At 45.1% G+C, this 21,069-nt stretch overlaps 1 protein-coding gene across 1 annotated transcript in view; it reads right to left on the bottom strand.

Annotated features, from left to right (window-relative positions):
* The window catches only part of NPHP4 (nephrocystin 4), a 161,947-nt gene that overhangs the window by 44,039 nt on the left and 96,839 nt on the right, over window positions 1–21,069 (bottom strand). Inside the window, 7 exon segments of the mRNA XM_036747336.1 lie at window positions 2,460–2,640; window positions 3,944–4,104; window positions 5,091–5,278; window positions 5,746–5,937; window positions 6,131–6,285; window positions 7,860–7,988; window positions 10,163–10,218. Coding sequence (XP_036603231.1) covers window positions 2,460–2,640; window positions 3,944–4,104; window positions 5,091–5,278; window positions 5,746–5,937; window positions 6,131–6,285; window positions 7,860–7,988; window positions 10,163–10,218 — 1,062 coding nt within the window.

Here is a 21,069-nt window from a genome sequence, read left to right as displayed (position 1 = left end):
GTACAAGATCAGTGGAGGTGAAGGAGACAGCAGCAATCACTCTTGGAATCAGGCAAGGTTTCCCATGGGAGATTGTGTCTGGAAGGAAGCTAAGGATTCTAAGAAGCAAAGACAAAGAAGGAATACATTCAAGGTAGATGGGAAAGCCTGGCCAAAGACCCCTCAGGAAGTGGCAAATGAAGACCCAGCTTGTCCCCTCAAGCTTTCATTCTATATCTCTCCTCCTTTTCTCAGTCAAACTTCTAAGACCCTCCTTCCCCATCTTGTATTTAAATACTTTGTACATATTAGCATTTAATTATTTATATTTATGCTGCATATTTTTCTATGTCCTTCCTATGTCCTCCCTCTAAAATTAAATTCCTTACGATAGAGAGTTGTTTTCTTCTTTATCCTTATATGCCCCTCACCTAGCACAATCCATGGTACTCAAGTAGGCCCTTAATAAATGCTTGTTGATTGATTCAGGGAAGAAAAAGTAGCCAATTGGGGTGGAATATAGATTGTCTTAAGAGGAAAAAAATGAACAAAGTCTGAAAAGTAGAAAGTTCTCTCGTTAAAAATTCAGTTCTTGGCATCTGAGTTAGATACATGGAGCGTGAATACAAGACAGCCACAGACCGGCCCCAATGTCATCTCCCTGTAGGAATGCCGCCATTTGGCTTTTATTCCATTTCTGTAGTCCTGAATAATTACACAGTCATCATCCAATTTTCAGGAGTGGTCCTGCTGCTCAATGCATAATAACCAATTTTATAAAGAAATAAAAACCACAAAGTTTAAAAAAAAAGAATAAAGCCAAATTTATGGAGAAATCAAAGAGCTGCTGCACTGATACAAAGTGTGTTGTATTCGGCATTTGTCCTTTGTTCAGCTGTTCCCTTTTCTAAGTTTGCATTTAGGTCCTCCCAGGGTTGTGGATCTCAGACTCTCTTTTCCAAGAGCTTATCATTCTCTTGCAGGCCAAGTATGAAAATGACAATTTAAGATAACGCATAATAGAGCTAATCTTTCTTCTGAAGATAAGATTTTAAAACCTGGAGTCACTGCACATTCGTGGGCTTGTGAATTAAATATAAAAATAACCAATACATTCTAGGAAGCAAGAATGTTCCTAGTCACTCTGGAGCTGGGGCTGCCGGGAGCTTTGGAATAATGCCTGTTCCTCACACGTCGTTCCGTTATTTCTCTAGAACCTAATTGAGTTCTGCGGTTTCCATATTGTCTGTTTTCAAAGCTGCCTCCGATTTTACATTTGTAAACAAGCAGGCAGAAAACTCAAACCAGACTTAATGAACTGTGCATTAACTCATCTTCCTGCTGCCAGGGACAGGGCCCGGCTGCTGATGTGCAGAGAAAGGACGGGCTGCTCTTTCGGATGGCTTGTAGGCTCAAATTCAGGTGATTTTTAAGAAATGGAAAATTCCTCATAAAACTCCAGAGATGTAACTGTGGGCCCTGACCTGTCTAGGGTCAAAAGTCCCCAGTAATATGTTTTCCATTTTGCTAAGAAAAAAACTCCCCACCTCAAATCCTCTCCCAACCCAGGAAAATAATAAAGGATGACAGTCTTTTTTCTTTTTTTAATTTTTCATTAACCGAATGCAGTAAAGCACACTGGAACTCAGCCCTAAACCTCTGTAAAGGTACCTGGTCAGCAAAGCGAGGAAGGGCAGTTCTGCACCCTGCCTGTCAAACTCTGTGACCAAGGCCAGACAGCAATACCTTGCTATGTCAGGTGCACCCTTACAGGGGCATGTCCAAACAAAAGGAAGTCTTAAATAAAAATGAACCTTACCTCTCCAAATGACCTAGACTCAATTCTCCCCAAAGTCAGGCCCTGTGAGTAACCTCTGTCCCCAGGCAGGGCTTTCGGACAAGGATAAAATAGAGGGAAACATCAGGATGTTGGTCTGTGATTCTCACTGACATCTTTTTTATGACTCCTTTCCACAAAGGGTCATTGCTCCAGGTCAGAAAGAACTGTGTTTCCCCTCTCTCCTCCTCCCTAGCTGCCTGAAAGTCTGGGACAGTTTCTTTTCTTTTTTAATTCTGCTCCTCAGTGAAGGCCCCCACTTAGGTCACTGTGCTTGGCATTTCATTCACACAGAGTAGGCCAAACAGATAAAAAGCTCTCTCATAAGCTATACTCTTTATTTAAGGACAGTCCAAAGGACACAGGGGGAATAGGAATGAGAAAAAAAATGTGGGCCAATGTGATGCCTAATAGATTCACTGGCATACTGAAAAGTCACAAGGCTAAAATATAACAGAACACTCCCTGTGAGGGACAATCTCATTAACCCTCCTAATTATTCATTCAGGATGCATTTCCTGGGCACCTGCTAGGTACATCTCTCGCACTAGTCTAGATGGAGAGGAGGATACAAAAGAAATTAAAGTCCTCTCCTTGCCCTCCTGGAGCTAAAGTAGCAAGATGGGGGGCCTGGGCTCCTTACCCACGTTGGCCAGAGTGAGGTGCAGACGACCTCTCACCAGAGTGTGGACCCCGATGGGTTTGACGGTTCCAGGCCTGGTGATAACTCCACTCACCACCATCGTATCCTGTTCATATTCTGTTGTGACAACATCGAGCTCGTGGGAGACTTGAACAGCTGCTTGGCCCTGGCGGAGGATGTGCTGTGGAACAAGGAAACATATGCAAGAGGTAAAGGGGAGTCGGTACCAGTTTTTAGGGGACACTGCCAGGCAAGGGGCAAATGGCCAGCCCAGCCTTCAGCCTGTTTGCTCAGGAAACATACTGATGCATCTGACCCCATGTTTGAAGGATACCCTATCACTTGTGTTCAAAAGGACCCAACCACATGAATCCTACCTGATACTTGGATCATCTGTAGAGAAATCAAGGCACCAGCTCACTTGATTTAAAAAAAAATGAGACCGATGGGAATCTGTCTTTGTCTAAACTTCTCTTTGTATAATACACTAGAACAAATAAACACTGCGAGTGCAGGAAAAGTGATCCCATCATGCCAGCTCCATGGACTAGCTATAGCTGGAGAAACTCGGATCCATCCATCTGGGGTTTAGAACAGTTTCATTAAAAACGCCATGGAATAAGGTGCTCCTTTCCTCTAATCAAATCTTGTTATGTAACTTTACAAACTTGTAAAGTGTTGCCCCAAACTCAGAGGTTTTTATTAATAATTATAATCAATAATAAACAGCTTGTGTTCTATAAAGTGCTTTAAGAGTCACAAGCATTTTACAGATGTTACCTGAATTTGAGCCTCAGCACCACCATCATGCCAGAAGGAGGGACTGGAATTATTTTCCTCTTTTTACAGAGGAGGTAAGTTTAGGTAAGAGAGGCTAGATGGCATGTGACCTGGGAGAAGACATTTAAACTCCTTGGGAGACAATTTCCACATCAGTAATTTAAGGGTGTGGGACTAGATGATTTTTAAGGATCCTTGAAATTCTACATCTGTGATAGTATGATTGATGTCATGTCCACGATCAAGAGCTAGTCAGGGTCAGGGGCTGTATTTGAACCCAGGTCATCCTATCTTAAGGATCAGCCCTGTACCCACCACACTACACTGACCTTTATTTTTTTTTAAGAAATTGTTATGGAGGCAACCATGGAAACAAGAATGGCCAAGGACAGATCTTTTTTTACCTCATCCTCACTGAGATGGACACAACGAAAGTTAAAAATCCTTAGAACTCATAGGAGAGGAAATGAACCACCAAGTTTGTTCTTAGAGGGGAAAACAACTGAAAATATAGAACTTGGACTTTATAAGAGATATTTTCCTTCGCAAGGAATGTAATCATGTTTTCTATCAGGGAAATCAACAGGCAGAATTATAGCATCTGAATTAGGTAAAGGGGCCACACTAACAACTCTTCCGGACTCTTATAATGGGACTTTTAATGAGCTACATGTTATCATGCCTTTATTGCGGAAAGATATTACCTCCATCTGCACTGCTGCAGACCCAATGAGAAGCAGCGAATCTCCATCCCAGACATCGATTTGTAGGGTCTGCACGGCAAGGTAATGTATGAACCACCGCTGTTCTCCAGGTTTGAGGAGCACAGGATCCACCAGATACTGGAGCTGGAACCCAGGAGAGTCTGCCCCCAAAAGAAACCCAGGAGAAGAGTCTAAAAGTAAATTTGACTCATTTATCATCCTTATTTTCTGGACCCCAGAACCCAATCTCACTTTCAGCTATAATTACAATTTCACAAACACATTAATCAAATGAAATCATAAAGCACCTGAGTTAACAACAACAGCAGCAAAGTCTCAAAGGCGGAGCCCTGCCCAAAGTTCAAACCAACGCCTTCTTGGTACAAGCCTTCACGAAGCCCTCTACCAGCTGAGCCCCAATGAACTGACATGGATTCCAAATGGCATCGTCACAGGGGACGAGAACTTTAAGACACACAATCTCTGCTTTTGCTAACAAAACTGAACTAGGTTAGATACAGATTTTCTGAAACCATAACCTACTTTTGCAAACAGTTCACCTACTGCAAAAACAATCAGCTTCTTAAATCTCTCAAGGAGTGGCAAATTTAAACACACGACCAAAATCGTTTTTGTCAGAAACAGGAAAAACTTTCTAGGACAGAAACTCTCGGTGTCATATATTCACGAGCACATGTGATGAGATGCACATGTGTAAGTAAAAGTATCTCTGAAGGATGAAAGCTGCCCATGCTGATTGACTGTCCCTCATCCCATGGCACTAGTTTTTGTGGATTTCACACCTTATGATCCTTCTCAACATTTGGGAGGGACCTGCTCTTAATTACATATTACATGAACAAATAGAAGACATCTAAATGCATATTTCATGGATCGGCAGCCTTAATTCCAATTGACAAAAATCTCATTTAAATGACTGGATTAGTTAAGGTCTCTGAGGTACTTAGTTTATAAACAACTTAGTACAATATACTTAGTCTTAAAATCCCACACATTATAAACATACAGCCACTGTTTTGGCTTCCTTTTCTCATTGTCCAACAACTTGAAAGTTTCCATTCTTGAATTCCTAAGTTGACCTTTCTTACAAAATTCACATATATGGACATTTCAAACACATGCTTACCCTTGTCAAATGAACCATCTTTGTTAATTGAAACCAGGATGTGAGACGGAGAACTAGAGCTAGTCATCCCAGGTTGGTCCAGTTTCACTAGTTGTAACCGTGGCGTCGTGACCGGTGGAAAACGATAGAATTGGAAGGTGAAATACACTGTTTTTGGCCATGGCATTCCCCTGGGGTCGTCTGATGCTCTAAATAAAATCGCACCTTTTAATTAATCCATCACTGATAGCCCTTCACAGAACACTTGGCCTATTGAGAAATCTTTCCTATCTGTTCTAAGAGGCTGCCTCAGGAATAGTTTGGGTTGGCTCTGGATAAGCTGGCTGGACAATTAATGAGGGTCTAGCTATAGGCAATGTTTTACCTTTGTGGAAGAGAAGAACTATGGTTAGAGGAAAAGTACTAAGGAAAAATCCAACAAGTTCTCCAACTGTGATAATAATAACAAACAGAGAATTACTTTTGAATGGTTTACTGAGCTCCTAGACATCCTGTTTTGAAAAGGTCCCTTTTAATGATAGGAAGAATAACATGATTTCACAAGGAAAGGAGAAGCTATGGAGGGTGAGAACCACCTTAAGAATCCCACTTAACATGAAGGCTGTCAAAAAGAAGGGTAGAATGAAACGAGGGTGTAAAATCATTCTTGTTTTACCTGCTGAAGGCAAGAAACTGCAGAATTATTTCATTGCTCTGTAGGACATCTGCCTCTTCCTTTTGAGGGTTAAAGGTCACGGGGATGGAAGGATCCACAATTTCAGCTGGCTGCTTGCTGTGGTCCAGAATTTCTGGAAAGCCTAACATACGCAGGCGGACGAGCGAGGCCCGGGAGAGCTTAGATCCAGAACTGAAATACAACAGAATCCCAGTGCAAAAGTATTCATCTAACCAGGATGATCAAAGTCAAAACAATTCTACTTCTTTTATCAGACATACTATGAATCTAGCCATCTGCCAAGCTAGTCATCACCTAAGTGATGCTATCCAAACATATAAGCACCCAGCATGACCCACAGCATATTGAGAGATTTAGCACCCACCTTTGGGTCTCGGCGCCCATGATAATCGGAGCATGTAAGGGCGTGAAAGGCAACTCCTGCAGTTGCTCAGCGATGGGGGATTCTGGAATGAGGGATCTCTGGCTCAGACTGACCTCCAGATGAGCTATTCTGCTGCTGCCACTGGAGGAGAGATCCTAGCAGGTAAGAAGAAGGCACTCAGACAAAACTGAGGGCACCCACCAGTGCAGTTCCATAACTAAGGCACAAAGATGCTGTTCCTATCTAAGTAAATTTCCTGATGATGTGTTTTCACTGATTTAAGAATTTAACAAGAAATTCCACCAATGTTATTAATCAAGCAGAGATTTTTTTCACTAAAGATTTAAAGTATTTGTCATCAGAAAGGCAAGGAGACATCATATCCATGTGCATTCATAGGGACAGAGTATGCTGGTGGGAGATCCCTTTCCACGGCTGAACCCATCAAATCAGCCACATGCTCTACCCTCCCACCCCATCCATTCATTTGTTCATTTATGCATTCAACAGGTACTTATTAAGCACCAAGAGTATGCTAGGTGACAGGAGAAATCTGGAGTTCTGTTAAGATGAGGTCCCTGCCTGCCCTCACGGGCTCACAGTCCAATAAATTCCCCTAAAAGGAATTCAGAACAACAGGAAAGACCAGCAAACAAACATCTAAAGGGCTGGCTTGCTTGGGAGCCAGATGCCATGTCTAGAATGCTCTTTGAAGGCTTGACTATGAGGCCTTCTGCTGGAAGAAAAAGGAATACATAATGACTAGATGTATAAGACTGTACCATCATCTCTGAAGCAACATTAAAAAATGGCTGGCAAATTTATAACTAATAAATAAAATCCATTTAAAAATTTACCTTTTAGAAAGATTAGGTTTGCATTTCTATTCATTTTCCAAATGGACATACCAAATGAAACTTTCTCCGTCACATTGCTGAAGGTTAACCAGAAAGTTTTTGAGCTGGATCCCCTCTGAGACATAGTCCTGAAACCTGTATGCCAAAAGTCTTTCGGATCCAAATGTGCTATGTCTCTCTACTGCTTCTTCATATGAAAATGCCACTGAACAGAAAACTGATGGTATCTCTGAAATCTGATTTGATCATTTTTCAGGTAAGAGCTGACATTTCTCTAGTGTTTTACAGACATCCTATAGAAAGCACTTTCTATATAATCAGATGTGATCCTCACAATCCCCTGGGAGATAGCTAGGACATCAGCTCCATTTCACAGATGAAGAAACAAACTCTAACCTTTGTTAGGTCTGTGATCACACAGCTAGTTAGATATTAGAATGCTGCCTTTGGATGCCAGATTCACTGTCCTCATCCACTGTGCCAAACGGTCCTTCATAAAGAGTATGTCTGGGTCACTGAATAGATATTTCCCTTTCCTCTAAGGGACCAGAACCCCTAAGAATTATTTACATTTGATTTACCATCAAATGCAAGCACAGAAAATCCAGTATTTTGATAGGACCACTTTATAAAGCTGAAACCTCCTTTTGGTTCTCTCCCCAAGGGGGAAGTAATTATGATGGCTTTAAGCCCAACCAATGAAAAAGACAATGCTGTCCCCCCATCCCCATGGCTCAGAACCTCAGAATCATTATGTGCTTCACAAACGGGAAAAGAACATAACTGAAGAAGTCAGACTCCATTCGATTTTTCTTTTAAGAATACATGTGTCCTCATTCTTTTAGAAGTTTGCATGTGAGGGAAGCACTTACTTCCTGGGCTCCCTGGCTGGTCTTGAGGGATGTGGAGAGCTGTGAGCTGAGCTGGGTGGGGAAGGGAGGTCTGGCAGAGTGGCTTCGAACGGTCAAGGGGAGAGAGGCTGACAGCTGGGATATAGATAACTGCAAGGCAAAAGATGATGACATCAACTCCAAAAATTAGGCATCATTGAGGAGAAGTTTCAAGGGGGTATGAGAACATCTAAGGAAGCAAAGGAAAAATCATGAAAAGCCTGAAGATGAAGGCAGAACGCGTGAGAGGCCTGGCCCCTGCCAATGTCACTATGCAGTCCTCAGAACTCTGCCACCACAATAAAACTTAACAGGGAAAAAAAAGGTAACTATTTCCTCCTGTGGGATGAAAATGCTTTGATTTTCCTTAGGCTCCTACATAAAGCAAACATGCCTTACCACATCAAGGGTCTGGGATTTTTCAAACGTGGGAAGTGTCCCCATCAATGCAAGCTAAGTCCAGCCCAGGCAGGACTCAGAGTCTTGGAACCTTAGGAGAGTTAAGTAGCTTACCCATGGCCAATAATCTATTGAGTGTCAAAAGAGGGATAGGAATCCGAGTCTTTCTGACTCTAAGGCCAGCATTCTACCTGCCACGTGACTCCCTAAAATGCCTCATGGTAAAGGAGACAACATAATAATTAGAATATTGTCACTGGGAAACATTTTCATGGTACAGTGGAAAGATCACTGGATTTGGCATTGGAGACCCTGATTATGATCTTGGGCAGTTTCCTTCGTCCCTTGCGGAAGGGTGTGTGTGTGTGTGTGTGTGTCTGTGTCTGTGTCTGTGTGTCTGTCTGTGTGTCTGTGTGTGTCATGGGGGAGGAGAGGAGATTCAATTCCCTCATCTGCAAAATAAGAGAAATGGACAAGAAAACCTCAGAAGTCCCTCCTGGCTCTAACTCTATGGCCATATGATTTCAGATCCTGGACGCTAACCCAAGTGTACATGCACATCACGAACGCCTCTGCTGCCAGGACCTTCCCAAACAAAAGGCTCATCAGCGCTGCTGGCGATTAGTGTTCTGACGAGCTTCTTCAGAGACTGTGCTGTCATTTTCAGATTGTAACAAGGTACGCACCTAGCACTCTTTGGCTTGAGAAGCTTCAAGCACTGGCTCTCTGATCACAGAGCACTGCCATGATCACTGGCACTGCCATGGAAACTGCTATTGGGAGAAGGACTGGATTATCCCAGCAGGGAGGCCTGGAGAGCGATCCCCAAGCCCCGGGTTACATGTGAACGCGCTGTTCATTTATGCTGTAGTTATCCCACTAACTTGACAGAGGAGAACAGCATTCTGGGGCAGTCTCTGATACTAAATCACTCACCTTTCCTAGTAAGCCACTCTCCAGGATGGTGAGTGGAACCAGACAGAACCAGAGCTTGGCACAAGCCAAGCTAGAGGTGGGTGTAAGGGCTGAAGTCAGGCTCATGTCTTTACGGGAGCTGCCGGGGACCTGGCTGCCCAACACTGTCACCCTTCACCACTGCCCAAGAGTTGCTCTTTTCTTCTAAGACCCCAAGCCATTTTCAAATGGATATTCAATGGAAAGGAGTGCCGAGCCATTTTAATCACTCAATAAGGATTTGTTAAGCACCTATTGTGGATGAGGAAGACTGACTTAATGGACACTCTCAGAGTCAGGAAGACTCAGGTTTAAGTCCTACTTTGGACACATGCTACATGTGTGACCCTGGGCAAGTCACTTCCCTCTAAGACTGTAGAATTGCAGAAAAGGTGCTGACCTCCACTAGTAGAGGGACTTTCCTCATCTGGGAGTTCTCTATACTCATGAAATGACTGGGCACTCTATTTAATGCTGGGAATACAAATACATGACTCTATTCTCTGACACTGCCAGCTTCTTAGCAAGGTTTGCCTTGGTAACAAAACTTCTCCTCCCAATACCAGGGGTTTGCTAGCTGAGACTCAGCCTAAGAATGAAGAGAAGGAATAAGGGAAAAGAATAAAAGAAAACTGCTCCTACATCTCTTAAAAAAGAAAGCATTCTCTTAAATCCTTACACCGAATTACCAGGAAGAACAAATCATTCTGCAAGTGTTGAAACTTGTCTTAAGCAGGATGCGGGGGGTTCATTAATGATCAGCAGGAAAATGTCACTTTGACCATCTGACAACACAAGTGAATGCCTCAGAATAACAGCGAGTGACCAGAGACAGTGGGAAACTGGACAAAGAAGGTGATTTTCCACTCTGTCGACTGCAGCCACCCCCAAATCCAACGAGTATGCCCTTACAATCACCTGCAGGTACTTACTCCAGGTCCCACTGGAGACAGCTGGGCAGAAGACAGCATCCGAGGCAGAAGGGGCGCTAGAAGGAAAGAACAGGAAGAGACGTTTCAGTCATTAACTGGGCTCCCAATAGGCATGGGGACCAATGCCTTTTGCCCCAAGATGGTGAAGACCATAGCTTGTGTTTATTGAGTGCCTTAAAGTTTGTAAAATGCTTCATTGTACATTATTCCATCGATAGAAGATCTCCAATCTCGTCTGCTGCTGATGTCTGGAATTTCAACTTTTCTTATGGATGCCTGGGCTGGGAGAGGAAGGGCCATGGGGTCAAAATGCTTAATTGCCCTTCAGAAGGCTCTCAGCCAGCATTAAAGAAAATAGACCAATGGCAGCAGTCTTCTTGAATCACTGCTTTTGGGGACAGGAAATTAAACTGAATCTGCCATTTAGGATATCTTCATTACGAAGCATGCCTTCTCCCTCCCTATTGGTTCCTTCCTTGTCCCTTTAATCTGTGTGGCCTTGTTAAGTGCACTGTTTAATGAGATATGAAATTTTTAGGGCACTTAAGGTTTTCTAATGTGCTTATATCATTGCTTTCTGTTATTTTCATCTCTTCACACACTCATGCCCTGAAACTGCCAGGGTTTGTTTTTTCAGCCAGTCTAGCAATCCCCGGGCCCAGGCAAACTTGCTGCTCTGATAAGCAGGAAACCCTTGTTGAAGAGAAACCCACAACAGATGTTTCTAGCCCGGCTCAGACCTCATTTGGAGTTCTCCATTTCACGTAGCTCTGCCAACTTCCTGATTCCCCGATTTCTTTCTAGGTGTGACCATTTTCTTCCGATTAAAAAGGAACCCACTGCAAATAGGAAAACCAGAGACTTCTCCACAGGAATAAAGAAGTGTAGGTCATTTTGTCTGGAACGCACCCTTCCCTCTTCACTCCCACATTCCAGAATCCCTCCAGCTGCTAGTGCCCCCCCAAACTACCTTGTACCTAATTTATATATACCTTTATATGCACATATGCAGCCTCCCCAATTGAATGGAAGCTCCCTGAGAGCAAGAATTGCTTCCACCTGTCTTTGTATTTCCTAGAATACAGAAAACTGACTTCCAAGCCAGGAAGACAGGGTTCAAATGATCATGATCTGTCTCTTGTCCCCTCCATAGCTAAACTCTTAGAGAAAGTCAGCTACAGTTGGAGCTCCCACTTCCTCTCCTCTCACCTTCTTCTAAACTGCCCCTCCCAAAGAGCACATGACATCTCCTGGTGACAATGCTCTCTCTCAGATCTCCTCCTATCTCTCAGACTGCTCCTTCTCAGTCTCCTTTGCTGCTTCTTAATCTATGTCTCACCCTCTAGCTGTGGATGTCCCTCAAGGCTCTGTCCTCAGCCCCCCTCTCATTTCACTCCATACTACCTCACTTGGTGATCTCCCCAGCTCCCGTGGGTTCAATTTTGATCTCTGTGATTCCAAGACTTATTGATCCAGCCCTGACCTCTCTGCTAAGTTACAGTTACGCATCTCCTTAAACATCTCAAAGCAGATTTCCCAGAGTCATCTCAAACTCAACACGTCCAAAACAGAACTCATCATCTTTCCCCTAAAGCCCCTCCCCCTTCCTGTCATCCACATCAGCAACCCCCATGCCCCTCCCACCTCCTCACTTGAATTCACCCCATCTGTCTAATCCATTGCCCAATCCAGTTGCTTCTCCCTTTAGAATGCCCCTTGTACACATCCCCTTCTCTCTCTCCATACAGATACAAGCCTAGTTCAGGTACTCCACATCTCTTGCCTGCAGATCAGTCCCCCTGCCTCAGTCAAACCCCCTTCCAATCCATCTTCCTCTGCCATACCCACTCTGAGACCACTGCAGTTCTGTGAATACAGTGCTCCATTTTCCAGCTCCATGCCTAGATGCCCGCTGTCCGCCATGCCGGAACGCTCCGCCCTCTCACCTTTGCCTCCTCGCTTCCCTGGCTTCCTTCAGGACTCATCTGAAATGCTCCCCTCCGGAGGAGGCCTTTCCAGGCCGACCCCTCTCTGGTGACCTTTAACCCTCTGTACACTCTTAGTATACACCTAGTTATGGGTGCGCTACCTCCCCCATTAGAAGAGACTCCCCTGGAGAGCAGGGATCATTTTTGTATGTTTGTTTGTGTTGTTTTTAAGGTACATAGTAAATGCTTATTTGCCTTCTAGACTGAGAGGAACTGGGTACAGGGTTTGGGCAAGTGACTTAGCCTCTCACTGCTCTAGACGAGGCAAGCTCTGAAACCTCAAATGGCGGAGGAGATGCTGATCTGGCTTAAAGAAGGGGCTTTCCTCACCTGGGAGCTCTTATACCAAGGAAATCTCAGGCTCATTTCCGATCCCTATCCCTAGCGTCTAGCACATACGCTTAAAGAAATTCAGGCTGTTCACCGGAAGATTGAATACTCCGGCCACGTAATGAGACAACGAGACTCACAGGGAAGACCCTGATGTTGGGAAAGACTGAAGGCAGAAGGCAAAGGGGGCGGCAGAGGACGAGACGGATGGACGTGTCATAGAAGCAGCGAACATGCGCTCGGACGGACTTCTGAGACTGCAGAGAACAGAAAGGCCTGGCGTGCCGGGGTCCGCGGGGTCACCGAGGGCCGGACTTTGCCAAACGACAGCAGCGTCCAGCACGGTGCCCGGGACTCAGCGGGCGCATGATGAACGCCTGCCAGTTAACACACCGATTCTGTCTCCTCCCAAGCAGGTGCTAAGAACGGCCTCCGTGATGCTCCAACGGCTAAGTCCAACCCCCAACCCACCTTGTCTGGATGCTTCTGAGCCCCTGGGAAGACCAGAAGCAGAGCCCATAGTGGCAACATGTTTACTGTCACCTTCTAAGGATGGAAACCCCCGAAAGAAGAGAAACCACCTGATGACTGAAATACTTCTCTACTGAGTGTCTGCTCCCTAACCCAACGTAGAAGGAGCGCCTTCTCCTTCACAGCAACGATGATGACAATGGTTTATCTAGCACCTACTATGGGCCGGGTGCTTGACCATGTCGTCTCGTTCAATCCTCACCATAGCCCTGGGTGGTGGGCGTTATTATTATTCCCATTTGGCGAAGGAGAAAACTGAGGCGAACAGAACCAAGTGAGTGCCTCTGAGGCCGGATCCGAACTCGAGTCTGGCTGACCTCAGACCCGGTGCATCCGCTGCGCCACCTAGCCGCCTGTCTGTGCCTCACTAATTAAACACTAGCCGTCTCTCCAGGCCCAACTCCAGGCCCACCCGCTCACTGGGTTTGCCGTAGCGACTCTGAGCCCCGCCCCCACCCCCAGTCCCGCTGAATTCCCGCTTCACTGAAAGCACCTTCATAATGATACCTTGTCAGTGACCGCTCTCCACTTTCTTCATGTGTATTAACCTTGCTTCCCCAAAATGATCATGATTTCCTTGAGGGCGGGGCCTCTGTCTTAGACTTCTCTCGTAACACAGGGGTGAGCGCACAGTAGGTACTCAACAAGAGCGTAACACAGGGGTGAGCGCACAGTAGGTGCTCAACAAGAGCGTGACACAGGGGTGAGCGCACAGTAGGTGCTCAACAAGAGCGTGACACGGGGGTGAGCGCACAGTAGGTGCTCAACAAGAGCGTGACACGGGGGTGAGCACACAGTAGGTGCTCAACAAGAGCGTGACACGGGGGTGAGCGCACAGTAGGTGCTCAACAAGGGCGTGACACGGGGGTGAGCGCACAGTAGGTGCTCAACAAGGCGTGACACGGGGGTGAGCGCACAGTAGGTGCTCAACAAGGGCGTGACACAGGGGTGAGCGCACAGTAGGTGCTCAACAAGGGCGTGACACAGGGGTGAGCGCACAGTAGGTGCTCAACAAGAGCGTGACACGGGTGAGCGCACAGTAGGTGCTCAACAAGAGCGTAACCACCAAACAGCCACAGATATTCACATGCATGATATGCAAAGAGAACTATGCTAGACACCCCCATAGGGGCCAGGGTTGGGGAGCTACAGAATGTGAATCACATTGGTTTTCTGTCCTCAAGGCAGGGGGAAGAGAGAGGAGAAAGACACAAAAGGAAAACGGCCAGACCATCCTGGAGTAGAAGGGGGGGCACGAACAATCACCCCTAACCTGAGGCTAACGTTACAAATGGCACCCACCTCTAATCCTCCTGGATCCTTCCTGACCTAACCCAAATGCAAAAGCACCAGCAGTCTGGTGTCTACTGAATAGGCAGAGCCTGCCACCCAGAGGCACCTGAACTGAATGACTGAAATCCAAGGTTCCCAAGGTTTCATTTCAGCCATTTATAAAAGAACCCCCCTAAAGGATGCTGCCAAATCAAATCATCTCTCCCACTTGCTCCAGAATTCCGAGGCTACGGGAAGAGCAGGGCTGTGGGCCCTTGTAGAAAGATGAAGAGTCCTAAAGAACACCTGGAGCTTCAAGAATGCTCGGCAAGGGGAAGCAGCTGCTCCATCTATCTGCTAGGGAAGGCCCTCCCAAGGCCTCAAGCTGCATGCCCCAAAGCTGAGCCCATGCAACTGGGGCAGTCCCATAACCAGAGGGGAGACCAGCTACAATATACCCACCAGGCACACACCCTCCCCTCTTATCAAACCAACGAAAACTAGAATGGGTTTGATGCTACAAAGAAAGAAAGGGAAGGAAGGGAGGGAGGAAAGAAAGAAAGAGAAAGAAAGAAAGGGAGGGAGGAAGGAAGGAAGGGAGAGAAAGAGAGAGAGAGAGAGAGAGAGAGAGGAAGGAAGGAAGGAAGGAAGGAAGGAAGGAAGGAAGGAAGGAAGGTAGGTAGGAAGGAAGGAAGAAAGGAAGGAAGGAAGGAAGGAAGGAAGGAGGAAGGAAGGGAGGAGGAGGGAGGAAGGGAGAGGAGGAAGGAAGGAAGGAAGGAAGGAAGAACAGTTTTTTAAAAAACAACAGCATTTTATAATCAATCTGGTCAAGGATGCCTGCAGTTATTTAAATTAATTCATCTGTTTCATAAAGAGTCAGGAAATCATCAAACAACGGAGTTGACTTCTCCCTAGAAAGATGGATGCGTATGTGGGGCTATGCTGGGCAGGGGCCAAGGCCTTCTCGGGAATCCATGCCCCAGACACTGATGCTTCCAAACCTGCTTCCTAAGCAATCCCAGAGCCCAGTGAGGGCTCAGCAGCCCCCTCCCTCCACAGGAAACCCTTCTTCTTAAAACAGTCTAAGAGATGAAATGAGAGGAAATGAGGATGGGGGAAAGTTCTACTTTGTTCCACCCAAAGTGGATTCTCCCCAAGCTCTATAGGCCTAATTTAGGGAACAAGAAAAAAAAATGATAGGAAATAGCTCAATTATCTTCTACTAAGAGAAAGCTGGCACTTAGGCACCAGGCTACTCTACTCATCCTGTGACTTTCATACAAATTTTCCCATCATCCAAAGTTGGGCAATGGAAACACATTATAACTTCTCCCATTCTCTGACGTGGTAGTATGGTGGGTTTTTCTCCCCTCTTCAAAAAAAGATGATACTACAGTTTAACTCTTTACATCCTGACACATTCCTAGAAATGCAACTGTTTGGCAAAACAGAACGGGGAGGTGGTGCAGTGGATAGGGCACTGGGCTTGGAGTCAGGAGGACCTGAATTCAAATGTCGCCTCAAATACTTATTAGCTGTGTGACCCTAGGCAAGTCATCCAACCGCCCTCAGCTTCAGTTTCTTCATCTGTAAAATGGAGATAATAAGTGTATTAAATAAATTTAATTAATTTCATTTAATTCATAAAATAATTTCATTTAATGAATGAAATTTAATTAAATAACTGTATTAAATGAAATATTGTACAGTGCTTTGCAGACCTTATACAGGCAGCTAGGTGGTGCCACAGTTGATGGAGCACGGGAGTGGAGTCAGGAAACTTTGAGTTCAAATCCAGCCTCAGCCACTTCTTAGCTGTGTGACCCTGCACAAGTTACTTGGCCTCTGTTTGCCTCAGTTTCAACTGTAAAGTGGGGACAGTAAAAGCAGCCACCTCGACGGGTAGTTGTGAGGATCAAATGAAAGAATGCGCATAAAGCGTAGAGCACTGTCAGTGAGTGGCCCACAGGAGGTCCTATGTAAATCATCATCTTAGTATTAGTATTATGGTTGCCCACTCCAAAGGTAAACGCTTGCTGGTGGGCACTGGGAACATCGGTCCTGAACCGACAGACATGAGGAAGACATTTAGTAAAACAGCAGTCTGACTCTAAGGGAACTGGGGGAGAAATAGAACAACTCTGCCATTACCCTCTGAAATGCTCGATGCAGGGGCCATGTTTAGACGACAGAATCTGAATCAGAAGAAAACTTAGAGGCACCTCAGACAGACTTTACCTGACCAAGAATCCTCTCTACGACACCACCAACAGAAGGTCAGCCAGTCTCTTCTTGAAGACCTCCAGTAATGACTCCCAGGGCTACCTGGTCTACTGTTGGATGTCTCTAATACCGAGGAAAATTTTCCTTAAATCACGCCTAAAATTAGTCCTTGACCAGTTGCACCGACTGCTCCCAGCTCTGCCCTCTGGGACCAAGCATAGTCATTCTTATTTTCCCTGTCAAATAAGAGCAGCAAAATATGACCTGAGTAGTTCATCCTTCTCCTCCCTACCGTCTGTTACCATTACAGCATCCACACTGAACAACGATCTTCCTCTTTCCTCCAATGTTACCTGAATTCTTTTTTTGGTTGCCCTTAGTAATCGATCAATCAATCAGCACTCATTAACCCCCTACTTTGTGCCAGGCACAGTTCTAAGCACTTAGTGTTCCCTTCTGGTCTCTGCTCCTGTCTTGCGGAGGAACACTCCACACTTGGGTGTTGTGCCACCTTCTGCTGCCAATGTGAGATGGCCATGCTGCCTTGGAAATGCCTTCAGAGTCTACCACATGTTCTTTTTAATGTCCTGAATGGTTACAAATCTTTGCCCATGCGGGGGGAGGGGGAGAGGTAGGGTGGGGAAAGGATTTGATTTTGGGAAATGGCCAAATGTCATTTAGAAACAAAATTCAACGCAACCCAATTCAACAAAGAAAATTTTAGGTGCCCCCTAAGTGTAAGGCACAAAATTGATAAATAGGCAGGTGATCAAGCAGAATAACAAGGGCTTGGGTCAAAAAACAAAGTGTGACCATAAAGTAATATTTACTTTCTAATATAGACTGTGGCTCATTGACTGCTTAGCAGCATGGAGTCAAAGGAATTCATGCTTCAGATGAGGGTTACAGGTGACAGCTAAGAGTCTGCAAAGTTGGCTCTTACGGCAATTTCAAAAGAGAAATTCTAAAAATGTCTGAGCAATGGCGGTATCATTATAATAATTGAATAGCCTTTCAGGTGACGACTGTGAAGGACAACACTCATTTGGACGTAAAAGATCTGGCCTATGTTTGTTTTGTTTTTAAGAAAAAAAAAGTGCGTCACTCCATATCCATACCTCATACATCTTCCAAACAGATTTTTTTAAAAAACCTTTTGGCGGTGCCTCATGACTAAGAAAAACACATAAAGAGAATGCAAGCTTCCTTTGGGAGATAAGAGTACACTGCCTGGATTTATAGATTTCATATTTATTCAAGATTATGAGGATAAATCCACAGATGACAACTACAATGGGTTATTTTAAAAGAGAAGTTAAGAGTGCTTGGGATCTATCCCCAGGCTTTGAGGACAAGATCCCGGGGAGCAACTGCCCTGCTCTGCCATGAAAGCTTCCTTCATTCCACTATTACAAAAAGAAAGCTATTTTGGCTGGCTAAGCTGCTGGTCCTGTCAATAGGACAAGGACATTTCTGTTTCTGGGGCCGGTCCCCACAGTCTGGAATGTGATTAATAGAGTAAACCAACAAAAGCAATAACATAAACAGCTGATGAAGCAACGGCCAGAGCCCTGGACTTGGAGTCAGAGACCTGGGTTCAAATCTGAACTCAGACACTTACCAGCTGTGTGACCTTGGGCAAGTCATTTAACCTTTGTCTCAGTTTCCTCGTCTATAAAATGAGGGTAGTAATGACATACAACTACCAGGGTTGTCGGGAGGATAAAACGAGATATTTGTAAAAACTGCTCAGCACAGTGTCTGGAATAAACGCTTCCTCCTTTCCCCTCCCTTCCTCTTCCATTCTTTCCCTTCTGATCTCTTCCCTTCCTTTCCCTTTTCCTTCCTTCCTTCCTTCCTTCCTTCCTTCCTTCCTTCCTTCCTTCCTTCCTTCCTTCCTGGAAATTCCCTCTATTAAAGCAAGTCATCCCCCAACTTATCAGTGGATGAACAAGCATTTATTTAGTGCTTGCTGTGTACTGACAATGCCAACAGAAAAGCAAGGTGGTCCCTACTCTCAAGGAGGGGATAATCTAACAGAGGGAGCACGCAGCACATCTACTGGGCTGAGCTAGCGAGTTTCCTGGGGTGATGAGTCAAGAACTTGCCGGGGTCACAGAATCAGTTCGGATCAGAGGCAGGCCATGGACCCACGTGGGTCTTTCTGACTGAGGTCAGCTCTCTGTTCCCAACTCCAGGCTGCCTCATAGGGTCCTGTGTTTAAAAAGAAAAAACAGAGACGCAGGAAGAGTACCATTTGCAGCTCCTCCCTGAGCTGGCTGCACGAGGAGGCACCTGCTGCTCTTTAGAATCTGAAGATCCACATGTAAATACTGTATAATACACAAACAGAATTCTATGGCATCAGTCAGCTGTCTTTCAAGGATGACAATGGTAAGGAGCTGGTGTCAACTACAGGTTTCCTAACAACACAACAGCTAACTTCAATCTGGAAAAAGTCTACACAGATTGCTTGAGACAAAGGAAGAATTAGATTTTCAACAGCAGCAAATTCCTTCACCTATCTTGAGATTAATCTTCCCTGACACTCTATTATGCCCCAATCAGCCTCCACTCATTGAAAGCCCCTGTCAATAAAACGATGAGAATTTTCCATTCAACTTTTCCTTCAATCTGGCTTATCGAAATTCCTTTGATCTTACGCTTCATCGAGATTTGGTCTTCAGGCAGCAAGGCAGGGGTAGGATTAGCACAAGGAGCAGCTCTGCCTATCTCCCCTCAGGCTCAGATGAATTTGTCAAGGACCCCCTTGGAGCTGTCGCAAAAGTGGTTGGAGCCCTCCCCGGGCCTACTCAGAGGTGGGGAAAGAGAGCAGTCAGGTAAATCTAAATCATGGGGCTCAGCAGAGGAAGGCCTTTCATAGGAGCTGTTGCGTGTGTTTGGCTTCTAGGGCTGGCACAACATTCAATTCAACACTGCCACAAGCATTTATAAAGTACCTACCATGTGCCAAGCACTAGCTGAGGCAGGGGATAAAAAGCAATCAGAAATAGTCGTTACCCCCAAGCAATTCAGTCTACAGAAGAGACCTGCAATGTCCACAGATAAGTACAATACAAGGTAATTCTCACTAACAATTGGGAAGAATCTGGGAAGCCTTCACAGAGGAGGTGGGGCCTGAGACTAGCAGTGAAAGGAGATGATGAGGGAGGAAAATCCAGGGGTGGGGGAGATACCTAATGCAAATGCCCAGAGGTGGGAGGTCTAAGGCTCAGCTCTAGGAACAGTCAGAAGTCCAGTTTGGTGGGAATGCAGAGTGCATAAAGGGGAATACTGTGAAATAAGGCTAAGAATATAGTTTGGGGAAAACAAGACTTACACATGTTAAAGATTCAAGAACAATCTCAAATGGAAGCAGCCAACTTAAGGGGTCTATAGCTAAATAATCAGACAGCAGAAAGGAAATGATCGCTAACACATCAATGCCTGGTGCACACCCACAGAGCATGTGCTTATGAATACGTGTGGTCTCAAGGACATTAGTTCACCTACGTCCCTCACCTCCCTGAGTCATGGGGATCGATACGGGGAAGATCAGAAGGCATAAAACCATGGAATCGTAGCATTGGTGGAGACTTGAAAGACCATCTAGTTCCAAGCTCCGTTCCGCGTACGTCTCCTCACCCTCACAAGCATCTCTGACAGATGTCCGAGTAGAGGCTGATCAGAGGTACAGTCTGTGCTTAAACATTCCAAATAACCAAGCAGTGATGGCCTTCTATTTCTGAACAAGTATTAAGCAAAATCCTGATACCACCAGAACATTCTAAAGAAGTAAAAGTGGGTAAGTGGATTTCTGCTAATAAACCTAAGGATGGAGTTTTAAGGCATTGCCTCCCAAAACTTACTATGAGCCATTTTAAATACGTAAATATATAGGTTTTAAAACAGAAATCTAGTTGAAAATATTTCATAATGTATTATGATCCCCCTGAAATCAAAGTGAAGTCTGCCTGTCTATAAATCCCATGCAATCTTGGAACAACACAGAGTAACTCAATTCAAGCAAGTGTATCCTCAGGACCCAATGGTCCCCAGACTTGCCCTTATAAATGGTTGTTCAAGTGACCGGAACAAAGATTTCTGAAGGATCTGCTCTATGCAGAGGACTACAAGAGACACTGGGGAGGTTCAAAGGGTAGCTAAGCTGAAGTCCTTGCCCTCACAGAGTTTACAAGAGAGTAAGATAAGACACAAACACAATTCAACCATAGTATAATAGCTGCCTAAAAATGAAGGATTCCTCTTACCCATTTACTTGCTTCACCCACAAGTGATGACTTGTACGTTAAAAAATGGCATAAGAGATGTTAGCAGACAGTCAGTCAACCAGCATTTAGTAAGCTCTTGCAGTATGTTAGGCACTATGCTAAGCACTGTGGATACAAAGGCTAAAAAAAAAAACCCAACCCAATAACAACAACAACCCATCCCTGGCCTTAAGGAGTTTACAATCTAAAGGGGGAGACAAATGCAAACATCTCTGCTCAAACAAGATTTGTACAAGACAAACTGCTGACAATCACCGAGGGAAGGCCCCGA

The sequence above is a fragment of the Trichosurus vulpecula genome, chromosome 2 (genome assembly GCF_011100635.1).
Source record: "Trichosurus vulpecula isolate mTriVul1 chromosome 2, mTriVul1.pri, whole genome shotgun sequence".
Lineage (NCBI taxonomy): Eukaryota > Metazoa > Chordata > Mammalia > Diprotodontia > Phalangeridae > Trichosurus > Trichosurus vulpecula.
Note: the sequence above shows the minus strand (reverse complement) of the source record. Positions and strands in the feature narration are given on the sequence as shown.